At 40.7% G+C, this 22,539-nt stretch overlaps 2 protein-coding genes across 2 annotated transcripts; one reads left to right on the forward strand and one right to left on the reverse strand.

The window, feature by feature from the left end:
* Positions 1-2,350: 2,350 nt before the first annotated feature.
* LOC308314086 (uncharacterized protein) lies at positions 2,351-10,102 on the reverse strand. Its single transcript, XM_080761493.1, has 12 exons — positions 9,978-10,102; positions 9,806-9,849; positions 8,776-8,839; positions 7,051-7,197; positions 5,562-5,663; positions 5,303-5,352; positions 5,063-5,191; positions 4,888-4,939; positions 4,712-4,783; positions 4,425-4,584; positions 3,953-4,035; positions 2,351-3,335 (listed from the first exon to the last, which is right to left on the reverse strand). Exons 1-12 carry the CDS (start codon positions 10,008-10,010, stop codon positions 3,183-3,185), a joined length of 1,089 nt encoding a protein of 362 aa, XP_080617619.1. The 5' UTR covers positions 10,011-10,102; the 3' UTR covers positions 2,351-3,182.
* A 3,514-nt stretch (positions 10,103-13,616) lies between these two features.
* LOC308314797 (ADP-ribosylation factor 4) lies at positions 13,617-22,233 on the forward strand. The gene is made up of 6 exons (XM_080762496.1): positions 13,617-13,880; positions 14,699-14,779; positions 15,355-15,464; positions 17,820-17,891; positions 18,870-18,995; positions 19,311-22,233. Exons 1-6 carry the CDS (start codon positions 13,814-13,816, stop codon positions 19,395-19,397), a joined length of 543 nt encoding a protein of 180 aa, XP_080618622.1. The 5' UTR covers positions 13,617-13,813; the 3' UTR covers positions 19,398-22,233.
* Positions 22,234-22,539: the final 306 nt, after the last annotated feature.

Below are 22,539 nucleotides of genomic sequence, written 5' to 3' on the forward strand. Positions count from 1 at the left end.
AAAAATATAGTACAATTGTACCAAACCATCTGAAGAGATAAAGTATATATAAATTTGTGTTTTGCCCTGGGATTAAGATTCAAAACTGTCATGAACTTGAAGCTACCGAAACGTCTTCAGGTTGAGATGATTATTCAATTTGCTAAAGTTCTATAGTAACATTTTAGGCAAGTTCTATATGCTGTTTCTCTGTGATTGTAGTCTCAGTTGTGGAATTGGATTGTGTCCAATCCTATAGAAAGGATAATTGGCTCCTGTGCTATCAGTGTGTTATCTGCTGTGTTCACATTGGCACAGTATTGTGTTCAACTTGCCCTAATGATTGCATAACTACTGTAGTTTCCGAAACCCCAGAGGAAATTTAATTCAAGTCGCAGTAAGGTAGGAACAGGAATGTCATTTGGGAAACCCAGCCATTAACTGTATGAGACCATTCATCACATTCAGACAGGTACTGACCATACAATGAACTGATAATTTATGTTCAAACTTCAAGGTGATTTATCGGACACAAACGGTAACATACACATATCGCTTCACTGAGTGCATTAAGAACTAGGTCAGTGACGTATCTCACACACCTGCCGTATTCTCTGGTATTTGACCAGGTTTACTATTCCAAACATGCAAAATCTAGGTTTCTCAAACAGTGAGGTTAGGTAATATGATAGACAAGACAAAAACAATCACTAAAGCAACTTACTATGTCAATGCTGGGACACAGAATCACTGGAACAGAGTGCCTTGGATCCTCTTCTTTTAATGTTATCACTTAAATGTATCTTGAAAAATATATAAAAGATTATTCCTCTCTTTATTTCAAGGCCCAGATTTATGATTTAAACGGGTAACGCACCATGAGTCAGAGCGCGGTGGTCACAAAGAAAAGTGAAAAAAGGCCCAGATTTAGAAATTACCTCCTTCCACAAAAACATAAATGGGTCCTATCATTCTTTGAGACACACACGGCCTGTGTATTTCGGGCCGTGGCCAAATCCGCCATTATTAGGGACTCTGCACAATTGGAATTGTATTACGGAAGCTACATTTTATGTTTTTTCTTTGTCCTACAGCAACACTATGGTCAAGTATTGTAGTGTCGGGGAACTGCAAAAAACAGCAGCAACATCTATCTATAAATGCACCAAGTCTCTGTCTGTCTGTGTGTAATCCACATAACTCAAGGACCGTTCGACCCACCGACTTCAATCGACATACGCGTGCCACACCACCGCAGGGGGTGCAGTGGCCGGTGTCGAGTCGGTCGGAACCACGGCTGCCCAGGGTCCATATATGGAGCTGGCCTGTTCTGACATCATTCTGACATCTGCATATACTCCATATTTGGGCATGCCTGACAAAGAACCCCATATATGGGCATAAAAGGGACACAGACATAATAAGAAACCGGAGAGAAGAGCAACACTCATTTTGGGGTGCCAACTTTTGTTTAAATACCAAGCTAACTTGGCACGAGCCCTTCAAAGTATAGTCGGCTGACATTCATAAACTGAAAAGTCGATAAAACAACAGTTTAATGAAACTAACGACGAAAACTAGGAATTTTCAACAAAGACCCTGACTTTTGACGACTTCTGCAACACTGGTTCCCATTGTTTTCAACTGACAGTTTAGCCCTATTTCAAAATGGAACAGACCACGTGGCACATCCTGAATGAAAAGTCCCAAAGTCATGCATGTGTAGGCAAAATAATAGAGCATCTAGTGCCTGTGGCTGTGTGTATATTCTTTAGTCTATAATCGGATCCCCATTAGCTTCAGCTGCCGCGGTCACTAATTTTCCTGAGGTCCACATAAAACATCATCACTACATAGAACATACAGTATTCATATAAACTGACACTCGTCACACTATTAAAATGCCAATGATATGTGTGTGACGATGCATACAGTATGTATGTGACGATAGACGCCTGCATGACCTCAGTTTTATAACTGAGAGTATTTTTTATGACATGTTAATGAGAGTCATAAACTCATGACTCAGCGTACGCCGTACAGGCTGTTCTGTCTCCTTTCTGTCATGACTCTGCACTCTCTCCTTACATAATGCAAGTTTCAGATTTCATTCAATTGACCAGCATGGCAGTGAGTCATCCTGGCCTTGAAAGTTCAAGTCAAGGATGAGATGCGTGTTTAATTTATGTGACAATTATAATTAAACATTTAAATGTGACAATTATGCCACATCCCTATAAACTCTTGCATAACGGTGTTGCTTTACGTCATTTAACAGAACAAGGTAACAATGCGTCATGGATGGTGCAACATGTTGTTGCTTGTTCTTCAAACGACGATGACGGATCAATACGTTTGTGAAAATCAGTTTTATTTATTAATAAATAATATATAACAAAAACATAATATAACAGACAAACAATCATACAATACTGGTACACAAAAGTTCAATACAATCAACTTCACAAATGCAGTCAGGAAGACACTTTTCACTTATACACCCACAAAAATCATCCTTAATTTGGCTATCATTTTGGTAAGCTGTGTGCGTCCTTTCTTCAACCCTTTTGCTTCTTACCACTCCTCCAGTGAGAACAGAAAGTTTTCCGTGAATATAGACATGCAGTGTCAACGTTATAGTCCCACAGTCTGTCTGTGTCCCTTTTGTGCCCATACTGTAGCCTATATGGAGATATCTGTATCTGTCTGTCTGGCTCTGTCTGCCTGTGCCTGAATAGTGAAAACTGACTGTGAAAAGTGTACTGGTTAAGTAATCTATTTTCAGGTGTGGGGTTGCCATGGCAATCAATTGGCTGAGGCAGAGGCTGGTAATTGCACAGGTGAGGGGACTTAGGCTGAATAGGCCCACTGGCAAAGCCTGAGCAGAGCCTTTTGTGGTGGTTCTGGAGAACCTTGGGTCCTACCGACTCGATACCGGGCACTGCACTCCCTGCGGCGGTGTGGAACGTATGTGTTGAATGTGAAGTCGGTGGGGCAAATGGTTCTCGAGTTACGTGCATTACAACCATACGCACGGGTCGCACGCACGCAGACACGCAGAGACGTGGCGCATTTATAGTACGATATTGGCGTGGCATGGTTGTTTTTTCTCCTTGAGCCCCATCGTGTCCTTGGAGCTACAGTGGACGAGTGCAATACTGTATGTCCCAATGTCTTTAGGTGTTTAGAGGGGTCACAAATCATCATGAAGTCGTCAGGCGCAGGGATTCTTCATAGAAGGGCTGGCGGTCGTGGACCAGGGGTGTGCTCTCTCCCAGAACAGCCTCCGTGAAGTTGTCTCGACTCCATGCGTAAACGATGCTGTTCAGAAAGCCATGCAAAGACATGAACGCCGCCTGAAACACACCAAAAACAGAAACTTAATCGAAATAAATCATCTTTTGTTTGCTTTTTCCCTTTTCTATAACCCTAACCCTTTGTTTACAGTAGGCCTATTGCTATATGTTCTTAACTAGAGGTTCACGCGCCTTTGGTTCGCTACTATATGCTCACATCTAGTTTTAAGAATACTGTGCTCACATCTAGCTTCAAGAATACTGCGCTCACATCTAGCTTCAAGAATCATTTTTAAAAAAGCAAAAAAAAGGAGAGTTCCTGTTTCTGGGCCATTTTTAAAGGCTGTTTTCTCAGAATATAGGCTGCATCCGCGGTGACTGAGAGAAATAGACTTTTAAGACGGACCGAGTGAGTAATGGCGGCTTTCAGAAACTGAAGCAGGCATGATGTACGTACTATTTGCAAAATTAAAGTAAATAAAAGAAGGTGGTGAAAGGAGTCTATGTTGGTGCCAGAGCACAGATCAATGGCGTGCGAGGGGTGTGGAGTGCCGTCACATGCAATAGAACTGGTAGAATGCAAACTGGCACACATTTTTCCGCCCGTCTCAAATGTGTATTTATAGATGGCAAAGTTCTCACAGTGCATGTGTGTGTGAAATGTTGTTCACAACTACCTGTATGACGTAAAAGACAAAGAGGATCCATTGTTGAACTTTGACCCATGCCGTAAGGTTAGACATAACAATAAGGACAAGTACTGTAAGGAGAGAGGAACATACGTAAGACATTTCTTCTTGACACAAAGGATCACCTACAGTATACTGTATATCCCATGTTCATTTCATATAAAAAAGTACTTCCAACTTGAGATCACTACAAGCCAAAGAGAAATATCGGTTAGCCTAAATCTATCTCCCATAATGTTAAGTAGGCCTATTAAATGTGCCTGGGCCTATGTTTTCCATGTTTCAAAATACACAATAGCCTAAAGTATAGTATGTATACTGTAAATGTACTAACTGCACTTCCAATTTCCAAAACATGTTATGTTTTGCTCATTTTGTGTACATTTTGAAATATACTAACTATATTCAAAGTCTATTGGCGTGTGTTTGCTGTACTTGTACGTGTGTTTACTGTTTTTACCTGGTGCCCAACATATGATGATTACTGCCACCATTTTACGGGTTGTGGAGAACAGGGATCTTAGTCTCCTTCTAGAGCGTCCGTCCCTCTCCACAGGAAAATATCCTTCCTGTTCATGTGTGTATCTGTGATACCAACTGCTAACCTTATAGTAAATGACCTGTAACAAGGGCACATGGGAAAGAAATTTAAATGTACACCTTTTAGCACGCACGCACGCACATATGTATAACTGATATCCTTAATCGCAAATATTTGTGAATTGCTAATGTGAATTCATTACTTACTGAGCAGTACATCAACACTGGTATCACAGCCAGGAAGAGAAAAATATTGACAAATATGTCATGCCATGTCTCCTAAAAACCAAAACGTGACATTTAAGTCATATGGAAGTTTTGTAATTGCAATATTGCATTTGCTTGTTGAAAGGTGCAGCAGCCTGTTGTAACATGGTACTCACATTAAGTTGGCAGGTATCCAGATGATGCCAGCTGTGCAAGAACAGAATACAGCTGGGGAGGCAAGCAGACAATCAAAAGCGTCACAAACCAAATCATAAATTTTTTATAATTTACTCCACATCACAATAACTTCTTAAAAGAGTGACTACACGTCAAAACAAAATGCATATTCACCGGTTGCTGCAGTATTCGCTTATTTCGTCAGTTCTGTTTTCTGCCACAATTTGTAGTGGTGGAACCAGCTGCACCGCGTGCACGACATTTGTAAACACATATGCGATGTACAATGTAATGGGTATAAGCCTGCGTTTGATAAAAGGGCAGAGAGAGAGAGTGTGAGTGTGACAGAAGCAGAAATATAGAGTTCACTCTTTTAGATGGGGGTGTAACTGTACCAACTATGGAATTACTTACCACACAAAGGCATACACTGGTACGGCTAATGTTCTCATCCGACACTGGGCCTGAAAGCCAAGACAGAAAGCAGGTGGAGAGTATGTTAAAGAAGGAGGAAGGGGTTTGTTCATGTATTAAGTATGATTTATAATATAGTATGTATCTGTTAATTTCTGTAAAATTGATTCTCAGTTTATCGCTGGAGAGGTTAAAAAACTTTAACCTAATCTAATGGTATAGCAATAAAAGAGTTTGCAACACATGTGTGCATTCTGACCTCGTCCCGCACATTTTCTCCCTGTGTTCTCCATCCACCCATTGGACCCATGGATTTCCATGCATAAACTACCACCAGCAGAAATGAAACAAAGTAAAATGTCTGGAACAGAAAAAGAGCGTGTGCGCTCACACACACACACACACACACACACACACACACACACACACCACATCAGTTGCATAACAACCCATGCAATAAATCACGCATAGTCGAAGTGAAATGTCTGGTAGGCCTACTGAGAGCATTATGATTCAGATACAGGCACGTACAGTAGTATGTCGTTTGCAGGGAGCAAAGAACCCATACTTATTATTAGTATTTCCATTCAGTATATGCCAAAAGAAAAGAAAATAATGTCCACCATCCATGCAGTTGCTTTGACGTCAGTAGTTATGAAAATCAGTATCAGCCTATTGAAAACAGCTGCTCATTATATCTTTTTCAGTTCGCCTATAGCTTTAACAGAGGTGAGATAGAGAGATGGTGGCCATAGCCATCCATGGTACATAGAGGATCCTGCCTCATATGTACATATTTTATTTGTAGATTTTAGTCCAGTATTTAATACGGCACAGCCACATTTGTTTATATATAACATCAAATAAATGTTAAAAGCTTTATTATACAGTATAATTTATATACCATAATTATTTAAATATAAAATATATACACTGTATACTGAATGAAGTGCTTCTGATTCTGAGACTTTTATCTTCCAAACATAAACACTCAACATGGGAATGAGATAACGTTATCTCCACACATGGCCTTTGTGATAACTGACACATGTTTCACGGCTTTGCTTTATAGAACGAAAGAACCCAGTGTTCTTGTTTTACCTCTATAAAACACCTATTATGTTTTATAGAGGTAAAACGAAAGAACCCAGTGTTCATTCGTTTTACCTCTATAAAACATAAAACGAAAGAACACTGGGTCGTTTTTATTGATAAACGGACACAGACATTCTCTGCTCTACAGGGATTTTCTGTGTCTCGTTAAAGGAAAGAAACAAGTAACTAAAAAGACATTTTCACTATGCAATCACACAATTGCATTTTATAAGACAGTGATAGTCCCCAAACATTTCACACAGTTCACTGTCGAAATTAGGCCTGCTTTATAATTTGTTGCACAGCAGAGCATAAAGTTGAGGTGTGACCATGTGAGGTAAACCCAAGTTTGAGCAGCTTGGACTCCTCATGCATTGAAGGAAGCATGAGGTCAGTCCGTTGCTCTCCCCAGGTTGGCAGAGGGAGTGTAGATCCCAGGATTACATCGATTTTTTAAAGAAAAAAGTTAAAGAAAAAACACGGCCACCTCACAAGGGGCTGTGTTTCTTCTTTAATTCATTTATTTTCCTTTTTTTGTTTATTTGCGACACTTCTTGTTGTGCCCCGTGTTTGCTGTCCCGGTCCAGTGGTTCGGAAACAGAAACACTGACCTTTGAAAATAGATTTTAAATTGATGAGAATCTGTGGCTCACCAATGACAGAGGCAGGACACGTTGACAGATGCCTTTACTGTTGATGGATAGCCAGGACTGGTCAGCTGTTATGTTCATAGCACTGGTGAACATCAGGATGAGGCCAGCCAGAAGGTCTGCCAGGGCCAACTGGACTAGGGGCAGTACCTACACACGCACACACGCACGCACACACACAGTTTAAGTTGATTTTTCAATGGTAAAAATAGCAGTATAGGACAAGATAAGCAAAAGCTTCATACTCCTTTTCGAACAATTACTGTTATTTTATTGGAATTCAAGGGCGTCATTTGGAGCACCAGGGGATGGCAATTTAAATTCAGTTATTTTATGCATATTGTCCCCAACTCTGAATTGTTTTTGCAGATTAATCTGATTTCATCACAATCGATGCCTCTCCATCTACATGTAACGTATTTAAGATAAGCGTTTCAGTGTATGCAACCATTAATTCATTAACCACCTTCAACATGGCATCGTTTGGAAATGTTATTATAGGCGAACATTCTTTTTCTTTTTCTCCCCCAAACAAATAGCAAACATATCCCAACGGCAACGCTCTCAATGCGTCGCCAAGCATCATTTGGAAATTACACCTATGTTGGAATTGATTATTAAGAGCATACCTCCACAGAGCTGCGTTAGCTCACCTGTCCTTTTTACCCTGTACACTAATGAGTGTAGAAGTGGCAACCCGAACAATTATATCATTAAATTTTCGGATGATACTGCCATCTTAGCCCTTCTGGATAAGGATAGGGATTTAGCTGACTACTTTTCAGAGGTACAGAACTTTGTTAAGTGGTGTGACGACAACCACCTTATTCTTAATGTTAAGAAGACACAGGAGATGGTGTTTGACCCCAAGAGCATTGGTGACCACAGGCCTGTGGTCATCCATGACTCGACCATCTCACAGGTCTCCTCATATAAATACTTGGGGATCTGCATTGACAACTCAATGACTTGGAACACACATGTGGACAGTCTCTGTAGTAAACTACAGCAAAGACTGCACTTCCTCCGACGTCTCAGGGTTCATGGTGTTGACCAAAGATTTATGTTAGTGTTCTATCGAGCAGTCTTGGAAAGCCTGGTCAGGTTTGGCATCACAGTTTGGTTCGGTAATCTCTCAGTGCAACTGAGGTCCAAACTGTTAAGATTGGTGCAGACTGCAGGGAAGATCATAGGGGTAAGACAACTCCCCTCTCTTCAGTCTATCTATGAGCAGGCTACATTAAAACAGGCTCAAAAAATTGTCAGTGATGTTACCCATGTTTTAAATGGCGAGTTTGTACTTCTGCCCTCTGGGAGAAGATACAAAGAACCAAAGTGGAAGTACATCAGATTTAAAAAATCATTTGTATCAGCATCAACTAAGATGCTGAACGAGGCTCTGAAACAGCGGTAACTTCGTGAGGCCTGATAATCCACATAATGTGTGCAATTATGTAATGTTGTGTCTTCCTCTGTAATGTATTTGTGTTGTCATTGATGTTTTATGTGTGGCTGCAGCTGGGGTGAAAGCCCAAGACAAATTTCCCTTGTGGACAATAAAGTTTACCTTGACCTTGACCTTGAGAGCAAGCACTGAGTAAACTGAGTTATCAAATACTATACAGGCTTTTAAAAGGAATGTTCTGATTAGTGTTTTCTATGAATATGCACACACAAGTGCACGCACGCACGCACACACGCAAACACTGCAAATGCACCCTCAATCACCTGTTGTTGCAGATGCCTCCATCTTGCTATTGAAACCACCAGGACAGAGGAGCTCCCAATCAAACTGCAATTCAATATAAGTGTCATTAATATGAAATACTAGACTCTCTGGTGTCAAACTATATAAATATGCAATATGGGGAAAACAAGGTAAATTATACACACACAAGGCAGATTTTTCAGATAAGAATTGTCTTTGCCCTGATAAACACGTGACTTCAGTATAAGAAACTGGTAGTAGCCATCTTCACTGAGCTGAGGTGAAACACTATACCCATGTACCTGTCAAAATACTTCCTTAATGTCAACTAGTCCACGATCACAACACCAGAAGGAGTTCCACAAACCACATTCAAACCACATTCGGCTCAAACAAGGGTTTAAATTAATTTCGCTCCTATGCCACTACAATGTTGAACGCCCTACCAACAGTCGTTAAGAAATGGACTAGACTCCTTCAAAACCGCTCTCAAAGAGCACCTACAGGCGTCTGCAATTCGAAACCGGCCCCTGTAAAAAAGTAAAAGTCCCCCCCCCCATTTTTCTATAGGCTACTGTAGGCTACATGGTTTCCCTGTTTTACTACCTGGGTATATGATCTATTATTTTATTTGCAGAGAAGTGTATATTTGTATGTCTTTAAATGAATGAATTTAGATGAATTGAAAATGGACGACCCTTATGTAAACATTTAAGTCTTAGTGCTAAGTAGCGTTTTCTTAGCAGATTTTGTATTGACCTGTAGCCTACTTTCGTTGAACTGCACCCATTCTACAAACTATTAATAAAATGTTCAATCAATCAATCAAAGAATCTCATGGGTGACAGAGAGTAGACATCATTCCAAATTGTGCGCGAGAACATCTGTTCTATACAATTACATGCTGCAGGCATGTGACATACGTCACATACTGTTCCACAGGGTTCACATTGACAAATAACTGACTTTTGTGTCACATAGAACATAACCGGCATTTCAGCATACATGTAAAGATTGAACAAGTTTATAAAATGTGGAAGCATATATTACCTTGGACTAAGAGACACTAAGTATACAGTAGAGAGAGCACGGATCTGCAATAGAAAATGTAGCAAGTTTAAGAAATGCATTGTTATCTTCTAGCATTATCGTGTTGTTATTATGTCCTGATGATACATGAAAAGATTTGGGTGAATATATTGTACAACAGTGTGGTGCCTACCTGATCGCTACTCAGTGTGCCGTTTATATCCATGGTGAATATCCAACAATGGTCAACAACGTGGTATAAACTTATGCTGGGTGTTAGTGAGGGCAGAGTGGCCAGTGTCCACCTGCCCACCTTCATAAAACTGTCTTATTACCAGAGCACACCCTCTTCTGCACCTTGGACCTGAAACGACGTCACATACCAAGTCTATAGCCTAGGTGTAAAGCCTTTGCTCCACCTGTTTGGTGTGTGTGTGTGTGTGTGTGTGTGTGTGTGTGTGTGTGTGTGTGTGAGCGCGCGCGCGTGCGTGTGTGCGTGCATGCGTGTGCGTGTGTTGGACTTTAAAAAATCTGTGTGGGGTAGGATTTCCCCTGATTTGCCTGAATGTAAAATTCCAACAAAAAACCAACATAAACTTAGCAAGGTTTTGGGCTACCACAAGCCGCCAGACGGGCTTTAGTGCACCATGGCATAATTAATAGTCTGTGGACCTCTACTGGAGCGATGGAACACCATTCTAAAATAATATTCCCTAATGTGCTCAAACTTTTTCATGTCAAAGACCTCCAAAATGATGTATTTGGCCACGGATCCTTCACAGTTTTAAAACAAATAGCAGATCTATAGCAAGCTCATAGCTATATGAGCTTGTTGTAGATCTGCTATTTTTGAATAGCCACCGAGTGGCGTGCTATGAACTTGTAGGTCTGCTATTTTTGAAAAATCGTTAAAATGTGCCTCAAATCTTTCACAAAATTGTCATGATTTAGAAAACATTGTTTTTAAATTTCGACGTCAGGCCTAAATGGGTTAACAACTTTTGAAACAGATGCTTTTAATGGGTTAACACGTCAGTCAAAAGCCGTCCACCCAGCATAACAGAGCCACCAGACCTGTTCGTTGTGAGGGTGAAACCTTTGTGCCTGTTCTTGGTTGTCCCGTGTTGTATGTACAGTATGCTCTACAGCCAGTACAGTGGTTCCCAAACACTGGGTCGAGACCCATTTTGATGGGTCACGACACGAGTAATGTACATTTGTCTGTGGGCATGGTGGGATATACTGTATATTGGTTGTCTTTGTGTGTATCTTTCATCATGAACAATGTGGTCTATGTTCATATTTGTTTCCAGCTAATGATAACATTGTACTCCATACCATTGTACCTCCATAAAGCTATCTATCACTGAGTAAACAGAGTTATCAAATATATGGGCTTTCAAAAGAAATGTTCTGTTTGCCATGAATATCCACACATTTTCAGTCCAGTCATTGTATAATATTATGTTTCATAAATGAAAAAAAAATTCAAATACTTTCTGAAGAAGTGAAAATTGTAGATCTACGTCTATTTTCACTATCCCATGGAGACCTCAAATGTCTCCTGGAAGGAAGGAAGTGAAGGATGACTCATCTGACCATCACGTTTTCCCCACATGTCCACACATGACCACTGCTTCCTATGCTAGTTGCATGTAATTTTTCCTTTGCAATGTGTGGTTTATGAACCGTAACCCTACTATAATACTATAATATGATTAATATCCCTCCCTACTGAGCATGTGATATGTGGTTGTTGATGACACGCCTATTCTGTGTCAAAGACAGCTGACATTACATGACTCTGCAAATGCTTTTCATGGGAGGAGAAAGAGAGACAAATGCATAATGACTTGACTTTAGCTGCAGAAGTTACTCTATTTCAAAGTGTATCCATGTAGACACAAAACCCTGTCTTACATTTCCATCATGTGCCAGGAATTGGAACTGCATACATTTGTCTTCTTCTTTCGTGTATCATCAGATGGCCAACTCAGTGTCATGCAGTCATGCCCTCGTCTCCGGTCCTAAGTCAAAAAGGCTAGCTCTGAAGGTGGGCTCAGGGCTGTATAGGGGGCAGCCTAGCCTGCAGTGCCGTCGAGTTCTGATGATCCTCATGGGGGCTACCCGCAGCGGTGGAAAAAAATAAGTTTATGTTTTCACTGGTACTTTGGGTAGGCTACAGAATTGCGTTGGGGGGGGGACTGGCGCGGCCGAGCGGAGTGAGGCCGCCGCCGCGGATTTATTTATTTCCCAAATGGTCTAATGGTCTGTAATGTTAATATAAAATGTCCACGAAAATCTTCATGGGGGCTAAAAGGGGCTATTTAATTCTTCATGGGGGCTGTAGCCCCATAGCCCCCACAGAGTCGACGTCGTTGAGCCTAGGTGATGATGTGGTCGGCAGACTGTTCAGGCTCGCCACACTCGCATGCCGCACTGTCCGTCGTCCGATAGGCCCCACTTCTTCATAGATGACTTGAAGCGTCCCACGGCCACAGCGCAGACGGTTCAGCGAGGTCCATAGCGTGGCATGTCTTCTCCTTTTACACCACCTGCTGGGTCCCGGATGTATTGTTGGATCCGGGAGGGCCCGGCCGTCTCCCACGACTGTTTCCAGGATGCTGCCAGCCAGGCGTCTCTGGACAAGTCCTCAGGAATCAACTGTAGCATCTCTTGAGCTGCCTCGTTGTAGGGATGAAGAGAGTTGAGCCTGCCGGTGTTGTTGTGGCTTTGTGCAGGATGTGCCAGTCGTACTTCTGGGCTTTTCTTGCCAGGGCTACATGTTGTAGTATTGTTTTGTAACCATCAATCTTCCGGAACTTCCTTTTCCCTCAAACCGATTTTTCTCAATAAAAGCTACAGGCTACAAGAGCTTTTATTGTTATTCTTCTGGTTTGAGGGAAAATGTTTGATTGTTCCTGCCTGATGACTACAGAACAATACTACCGTCATCATCCGTTCCAGACCGGTTCACACAGCACTTTTGGAACAGAGACCAGGCTTTCCTGAGTTTCCTCCGAGGTGGAAAGCCTGGTGAGGCGAAGTTAGGCCCGGTCTAAGTGCACGCACTGTCGCTTAGCAACGGCCGCTAAAACACTTTGAACTTATTACAATAGAATATGGAAATTAACTGACATTAATTAAGATGTAGATGTAGTCTACTAATCTTTGTTTTTTAAATGGTGGCTTTCTTCTTCTTTTATTAAAAATAAATAAATTAGGCTATATTTAATTGTGGCAAAAGCCAGGCTACAACTGGTTTGATAGTACCAGTAAGACGCGCAAACGCGGGAAGCGAACGCAGCTGAGACCCTGCAGATCATGTCTGTCTGTCTGTCTGTCTGTCTGTCTGTGTGTCTGTCCCGCTGTTACTGTATATGTGGACCTGGCCCCTTTTGTGCCCATATATGGAGCTGAGTGGACCTGGCCCCTTTTGTGCCCATATATGGAGCTGAGTGATTGCTGATGCAACACACTCCATATTTGGATAGCGGGACAGACACACAGACAGACACACAGACACACAGACATGATCTGCTAGGTCTCATAGTAAGTGCTCACTGCGTTCGCAACAACTGGTTTGATATCAACTCCAACTGTACTTTTCTTTCAGCTGTTTTTATATTTTGACACTTGCTTTGGCAATGTAAACATATGTTTTCTCATGCCAATAAAGCTACCTTTAATAGAATAGAATATTAAACGCGCAGTGTCCACATATTTCCACCAGGAGGCAGTACTGTGGGGAATTCCAACCTTACCCCCATTCCCTCAGTCCCCTGCATGAAGCTGTCATCTCTGCTACACTGTTAATAAAGATAATTCAAATTGGATGACGTCACGAGTTCCACGTTGGCCCGGACGTGGCAGTGCGAGAGGAGACGACACTTTAGACTCAGATTCCAAAATACCTAGAATAAATAATACACCCCGACGGACATTAAACATCCACACAGCTTGTTGTTTGTAGGTGCGAGCGGCAAGACAACAGTTCCACTACAGTGTTATAAGAGAATATAGGCAGTCATGGGGCTCACTATCTCGTCGCTGTTCGGCCGGCTCTTTGGAAAGAAACAAATGAGAATCCTTATGGGTGAGTTTGGCTAAAGGTTAGCATTAGCTTTACTTCATTTTTTTTGCCGTCTAATGAAAGTAAATAGTTTTATTATTATTAACCTTTTGCACAGGAGCCTTGTTAATACATGTTGAACTATCCGCAATTTGTCGCGCGTGAAAAACAAAAATAAAACATTTGTTTATGACAATGTGCGTTGCTTTCCAGGGAAGTTTTTCCAAGCACTTAAGCTAATGCTAACGCTAGCTCACTTTGATGCTTCGGTTTCTTTACTAGCAACACACTGAGTTTAATAACTTAAGTTATGTTGTTGTCATACTCGGAACAATTGATTGTATTTTGTATATAATTCGTTACATTGAGCGTTAATTCCGTGTATATTTATATAGTTTAGCATGGTATCTAGACTTAAAGTTGAGCCACAAGTTATCACTTACATGATGCATTGCTTTCCCCAAGAACACATAACATATCCGGTAAACATTTCTAATTTAAAACTTAACAACTTTATTGGGTTTACAAATGTCATTAACTTGTCGTCAATACCTTTGTACTCAACCTATGTATTATTTATGCTTAATAAAATAAATTGTTGTGACATTGATAAGCATAATCAGTAGGGTAGTTTTCTTTGAATTTATCTCTCTGCTGTCTTCGTCTGGTTAAGCATTAAACATCTGTGAGATAGGCAGGAAATGTGACATTGTGTGATTTACACAAGTTTAGTAAAACAATTTTATTTTTTGTCTGGGGGGTATTTTCTGATGGAAAAATGATTTTGTTCAACCGCAGCTACATTTAAATATGAATTTAAACCCCATTTGATTGACTTGCAGTTGGACTGGATGCTGCTGGAAAAACGACCATCTTGTACAAACTGAAGCTTGGCGAAATCGTAACCACTATCCCAACCATTGGTAAGAGGTGTTTGGTCTGGTGTTATCTATGGTCAAATTAATTTCCATACATGTATATTTTGTTTTAACTTTCAGGCACAGTATGAAGTGTGGAGTATGAAGTGTAGTGCAGTGCTATTAGCATAATTAAAGTATATACGCTTTGGTGAAAAAGTATCAGTGTGACTTGTCACCTGATGTGTATGAATGCTTTCTTCATGTCTAGCCTGATCTCAAAATCTGTACATATTTTATTACACTACTACTGTTTTGACCACAGTGGAGGCGTGCCATTCACCCCATTATCTCACGTGGGGCAAATGCGTGCCCCACAACATTACATTGCAACTCAGACGGTGGTGGCTCTCGTTGCTCAAGTTCCCTTGAGACGACGCCCCTCCGTCGTGGTCAATGGGACGATTTCAGTGTAATATTACGGATTTTAAGATTTTCTAGTAGTGTGTGCGGAATTGCCAATCCGTGTTATTTCATCGCGTTTGGGTGAGATCAGGTTGTTGCACAAGGCACATCGCTTTTTTGTCAAAGCATAAACTATTCTTGATGGTAACATTCTCCTCCCTTTTGCGCTTGCGTAGGTTTCAATGTGGAGACGGTCGAATACAAGAACATCTGTTTTACTGTGTGGGATGTGGGTGGCCAGGACAAGATTAGACCCCTCTGGAGACATTACTTCCAGAACACACAGGTACGATATGACCACTGAAATGCACTCATGGAGGTGCTATACCTGTGCCACATGCTGTGTTATGAGCATGCGACTGCAACGATGACCGTACTGACATTTTCACGATTAAAAAAAATAGCAGATCTTCAAGCTTGTGTGTGGCACAGAGTGCCGCGAAACGAGGTTGAAGATCTGCTATTTTTCAATAGCCAAGTATAACATAATGCTTGGGTTCCCGTCCTGAATGGGTTGACCCGACCCTGGCCCCTGTTTCCTTTTTCTCACTTATACTGGTTTCTCAATGGTACTGTAACACATCTGCTATTTTTTAATAGCCAAGGTATAAAATCATAACCCGACGCTGCCAGATCCAAGAAGCTTGCTACACAAATTGGTACCCAATACCGCCCCCATCTGGCAGCGTCAGGTTAATAAAATCATGCTTTTCAGCTGAATATCTAAAATGACAGACTGTCTTAATGGGTTAAACAGGACCTTACCGTATACCCAATTCATCTGCCAAGTAAGTTTGATTCAAATCAGATTCAAATGTATTGCTGACCATCTCTGAGACAGACACAACTCTAATCCAAATTACAGATGACTCCTTCCACATTTCAACATCCAAGACAGCTTTTACTTGAGTTCTAGTTGAGTTGAGTAAGGAGAGGTTTATAGTTCAGGGAATACCGTAGTTGCATTATATCCTCCTAGCAAATGTGAAACCTGACTTGGTAGGCAGGAATGAGGAAACACAGTAACTGATAATTATGTAACCCAAGTTTCACTTGTTCCCTCAATATAGCACTTTTATTAATACAATTTTAGCATTTATTTACGTTTGAACTAAGTGTAGGTTCTTATGTAGACTTAGATAGTATTTTAGACAGACTTATAACTTTTTACGTAGACAGCACTAGAATTGCATTTTATGTAGTCATAGCACTTTATAGTACACATGTATAATATATAATATAGTATGTATAGTTGACATAGATACTCCACTGTTACGTTCTTAGTTTATACATGATTCATGATAACTACTTTTTATATATGTGATGTATGCCATGCTTTTGTTTTTGCTTAATGTAAGTCGCTCTGGATCAAGAGCGTCTGCTAAATGCCTAAATTGTTCTTCAGAAGAGTTTTATTTTTTATAATTTTTTAAGATGAGACTACTACCAGACTTGCAATAGAAGACTTAAATATAGAATGAGGCACGCTCATCCTGTATTTACACTTGTGTTTCTCTTCATGCCACTGAGAAAGAAAACTACGAATGTACTTTCATCTTGTTCGTCGTTCACACTTAAGTGACACTTAAGTTAAGGAATGGAGCCCGAAAATCGGGTCCATTACAAACCCGGTTCGGCATTTATCGAGACCCGAGTATCAATAAGCGTTTGGCTTGTCGAGCCTCTTATAGGGTGTAGCTGCAGCGGCTGACATCATGGGCTGCTCGCTATAAAGGGGGCTGGGACACGACGGGTGGTTGCGTGGTTCGTCATTGTTTGCCGTGGAATGGGTGAAAAGTTTGGTAACATAAAGAAAAAAGACAAGAGGGGAGCTAAATGCAATAATGTAGCCTACCACAGTTGTTGCATGCACGAAAGGGAGCATTTCAACAATGCATAGACATCTGTCCATAATGCATCGTATTATACCCAAATGCGATACCTTTGCATGTCTGCACCGAGTCAAAACAACATGGGAGCCGTAAGCTGCTGCAGCGGAACAACCATCCTCCTCTTCCACCCAAGGCATGTTGTGCTTGCTGCCCAAGCACGGTATGACGGTGCCATAAGTTATTAATCCAATTCATAATAATACGTTGGGAAAACTCAAATCTCCCTGCCATAGTTATAATACTGTATCTCCCGTGGATCGATTGAATAGTCTCACATAATAAACAATTAACAGTTCCCTCTGTCTGTTAGAAAGGTACTGTATAAGGCCCTAGTACAATGTAGTGCAAAGTGATGTCATGGTTGGTTAAAATAGAGATTATTAAAATATAATATAAAAAATATGCATGTTCTCTGTGTGTGTGTGTGTGTGTGTGTGTGTGTGTGTGTGTGTGACTGTGTACCTACACCTTGTGTACATACACTGTGTACATACACCTTGAACTGTTTATTGGCATACCACCTCTCACAACTGTCCAATAAAAATAAGGTTCTGTTCAGAATGAATTGTCTCCCGTCTTTCCACAAAATAGCAAATGTTCTATAGTGGGCTCGATAAGGACCCGTCTCGTTAAGCCTGCTCGATAAGGTGATCGTTATCAATAAAAATGAACTAGCGCCATCCCTACCTATAATCATGGTACTGTATTGGTAAACATATAACTGGTTTGACTTGATTCTCGCCATGTAGGGTCTCATCTTTGTAGTGGACAGTAACGACAGAGAAAGAGTGACTGAATCGGCCGAGGAGCTCTCCAAGATGGTATGTATTCATTCTATTTAACATGATGCTTAATACTCGATGGTAAAGCTCCAGCCCACCACCATGAAAACTAGATGCCTCTGGTGCATCCGGCCTGGCCGGCAGAGATACTTGTCACTGCACCTTGGCGTCTCCTACACAGTTGGTCAGGGCAGGTAGAAGAACTAGGACGTGTTATTCAGGCTTTGAAACAAACATCATAACGAACCTCTGAAGTTGCAGGCTATTTTCAAAAAGTAATGAGTAATTCGCCAATTTAAATGTCAATACAGGCGTTACAGAGTCAGAAAAAGTAACTACGGTGATTAGGTGTTACTTTGAAAGAGTAGTTGTTGCATACAGTAACATGTTACCTTTTTTAAAGATTTGTTTTAGGGTATTTTATGCCTTTATTGATAGACGGTAGAGAGACAGGGAGTGACACGCGGCAAAGGCTGTCGGGACCGGGAATCGAACCTGGTTTAGCAGCCTAGGTGCCCAGACGGTTGAACTAACCGTTCGGGCCATAACGTGTTACTTTTTTTTTTCAATAATATTTTTCTGATTTGGGGCAAATTTACTGATGTATCCCAACACCTTTTCAGTGACTACTTTTATTTCTTATCGAATTGTCTGTTTTATTGAATTGTCTCTGTCATGTCAAAATGCTGACCTGCTGTAACCATTTTCAGCACCATGTGGTGATTCTTTTTGCTAAATGAATCGAGCCCGATCTCACCCAAACACAGATTGGCTTTTGCTTTAGCTCACTTGGTGGTGGCTCTCATTGCGCCCCTCAGTCGCGGCCTGCAAGGTGGATTTCAGTGTAATGTGTACGCATTTGGGGTTTTTCTAGTAGTGAATATGTACGGAATTGCCAATCCGTGTTATTTCACCGTGTTCAGGTGAAATCGGGTTGATCAATCATCAAATCTGGAGTATCCTAACGAGTCCCATGGCTTCTGTTGATATTTGAACCCTCATTCTCTGTCCCTCCAGCTGCAGGAGGACGAGCTGAGAGACGCCGTCTTGCTGGTGTTTGCCAACAAACAGGACCTTCCCAATGCCTTATCTGTCAGCGAGCTCACCGACAAACTCAGCCTACAGAGCCTCCGTAACAGAACTGTAAGTCCCAGTCCCAATTCCATATTTTTAGCTGCGACCACACGGTTAATACAAGTCACTCTGTCGGCCTGTTTGTCCGAAGTGCAAACTGAGAGCTGGTCACAGATTATCATGGATTACACTTGTTTTCTTTTACTTAACTTCACTACATGGTACAATTATTCAACTGATAAACTATACATTTTGTTATAATTGGGAGGATTTTATTATAATGATGGCAGATGGTCTAATAACTGAAAGGTTGTAGATTTTATGCCCATTGCTGAAACGAATATTACAGCTGTAATAAAAACATTGAATTCATCCCATGTACAGTGGTTTGTTCAGTCAACCTGCGCCACACAGGGCACGGGGCTGTATGAAGGACTGGACTGGCTGTCCAATGAGCTGTCCAAGCAGTGATGTGGGACTGACTGGACAGATGAGCGATGCAGACGGAGTGAGAGAACACCGGAGAACAGGAGAGAAGACTGAACCGTTCACTTTAGAAACGGTTTGGTCTTCAAACACCTGTATTCAAAGGACAAGGCTGGTGGACAATGCAATCAACTTAATTGGAACATCCTATTATCCTTATTTTACACCTTTTATTTTACATTATTATTATTATCCCTTTACATAGTCTCTATTCTTCTCCCCTTTGTTCCCAACCTCGATATTATGGTCTACAACAAGTTAAGTTCCACTTTTCAGTTGATGAGCAAACGGGGGGGCCATTCAAGGAAGTGTCCTGGAGACGGCAAAGAGAATCACGAGTTATATTTTTTGTAAGGCCTTGGCTCCTGCTCAGCCACTGCCACAGTTGGTATAAATGGCTCATAACCACTTCCAACAACATTGGACATTTTCACAGCAGAGGTAAAGGCTCATAACCCTGAGCTTTAGGTTACAGACAACTTGTTGGCTACCTCAAGCTGTATGCTTCCTGTTGCCTACCCCACAGACATTTAACCCTTGCAGACCTGAGCTTTGTAGAATGAGATGGAGAAAGATAAGATTGCAGTGATTTTGCAAGGAGAGTTGTTGCTTCCCCCCCTTTCTGGTAGTACAGAACTACATGGACCTTTTTTCTTTTTTTTAAGTTAATGGAACCAAAAAGGATGAGGAAAGCTGTGCCTTCTGGTCTCTCATAAACAAATCTGTGTAATCCTTTCTTAATCTCATTCTTAGGTAGTCCCTTTCCTCCCTAAAGTAGCTTTAGTATTCATGTTTTGTGTTTTTTTTCTTTTCTTTTTTTTTGTAAGAAAGATTCATGCGATATAAGAAGACATTTCCTTCTGTGCCCCGATTGAAAGCTGTGGTGAAGCCAAACCACGGTGGGAGTGTGCGTGTAAAATGCTTCGTTCTAACAGAGTACGAACCCCAACCAGGATGTTGGCTTTGTTGAATACCTATCTGAAACACTCCTCACCCTCTCTTCCTTCCTTTCTTCCATATCTTTTTTTATAACCACCATGGACAGAATAATTGGATTGAAAACTCTTTCTTCTATTCTCAAAGTGTCATAAAAGATAAACCTTAAAAGAAAAGAGGGAAGATAGGTGCTGTTTTCAGTATTGGCACTGGGTCAGTGTGATTATAGATAAGTGGCATGCTTCTTTTTTTTTCTTCCTTAGATTTGGTAGTGCTTATTGCAGTTCTCTGAAGGCTGATGCTATGTGCTTGATCAATCTTCTACCCCTTCATCTCCCACAAAACACGCATACACAGACAAACCTGCCCACTAACATGGCTGGGCATACATTCCAACCTATGCTTTCTGACGCTGCATGCAGTTGCCACTCTTTAAAACAATGTGCTAACTAATGTTTTACAAAATAAAAAGTCTAAATAAATCACTGTTTTAAAAAACAAAGATGCAACTCCTGTACTCGACTTATTGTTGAAGACGAGCAATGCCTCCTGAGGCAAAGTATTTACTTTATTTTGTACCGTTAATTACTATGACCTTAATGTAAAGTGCTACACTTCAAAAAAATATATAATATCTCAAATGAATTTAACACTTCATGTTCACCCTGGACTTACTGGTCAGTAAAGGTTTTCAGCTGCTTTGCTACCTGTAGTCTTACATAGCCAGGCGATCAGAGATAGAGCAGTCTACTGATCTGTCTGGGGAAATCTAAACTAAATTCAACGGATGGGCTTGGATGCTAGAGAAAATCAGTGGTATGTGCCACTAAAGATTATAATGTATTGGTTTTTAACCACTGAACACATCCTGTTATTTACATCCTCTAAAATATACCCTGGGATGCATCAGGTTGTGTGCACATTAAAAGTGTAATGCATCTGTAAAACAAATTATGGTAGTTTGAGAAAGCGCTTAACAGCTGAAAAGCTATTATTCCTTACAGGCTTGCAATATAAATCTACACCAGAGGGCTGTATTTGGTGGCAACAAAGCATTCACTGGCAAGTAAATAATTTGTTTGTTCAGGAACAGGGTTCTTCCGGCTCTCTGCTCTTGATTGAATAGTTTATTAGAAATGTAAAACAGCAACATAGCGCAGTCAAAATTATGAAAAACGGCTTGCTAAAGTATGCCATCCGAGACCATGGGCTATAAATAATGAAAAAGACGAAAATCACACCGAGACCATGGGCTATAGTCTTTTTTCAAAACCTCAAATTATTTCCGTCACGCTTTTTTTGGGTATGTGTCAAAACCTGTGTAACTAAAAAACATGTGTAATGTCTCTTTATTTAGAAAAAAATATCTTACTTTTAATGCTGTTGGAACACTTCACCCATTGTCAACATTATCTTCTTATGACTAATGCTCACTCGCTCTGTGTGTATGTTTGTACAGTTACACACACACACACACACACACACACATATATATACATATACACGCGTACACACACAGGTGCTGGTTTAGCCCTAGATGTGTAGTGTTGCAATGCTTTTTTTGTGATTATTACTTAAAGATGATATTGAAATCGGAGTAAAAAAGACTTGTAGGTACATACAGGGTATGTGGATGTGGTGGGACGTTTATATGGGGCTTATAATGATTTGTCCGTTCCAATTAATTTATGACGGCTAATCAGGCTTAGTGAGGCTGTTTATGTGTGTGTGTGCGCGTGCATGCAAAGCATCCTGCTCAGTCAGCATTGTGGACATACTGTATTGTGCCTACGTGTTTATTCTGCCGTTGCTTCAAAGTGTTCTCTTTCCTTTCTTGGATAAATTTTGATTAATGTAGATATATTAAAAAAAGATTATGGCTTGACCGTGTCACATTATTACAAAGGTGAGTGAGAAATTAACTATGACATTGTATATAATCTACAGTCTACCTACCTACTTACCTACCTACTGTATCTATACACATAGATATTATATATATATATATTTTGATGTATTTTTGCATCTGAAGCCTTACTGCTCTTTATTGCAGTACGGCGAGGAATAAATTATAAACAACTATCATTTCTGTTTGGATATCACATTGATGGCAGAGAACTGACACTTTACTGCTCTACCTTATGACTAACAGTTGTCAATTTGATGATTTCAGCGGTACCATTTTAAAGGT

Source organism: Protomyctophum bolini (assembly GCF_963924005.1).
Source record: "Protomyctophum bolini genome assembly, chromosome: 4".
In the NCBI taxonomy this organism is placed as follows: Eukaryota; Metazoa; Chordata; class Actinopteri; order Myctophiformes; family Myctophidae; genus Protomyctophum; species Protomyctophum bolini.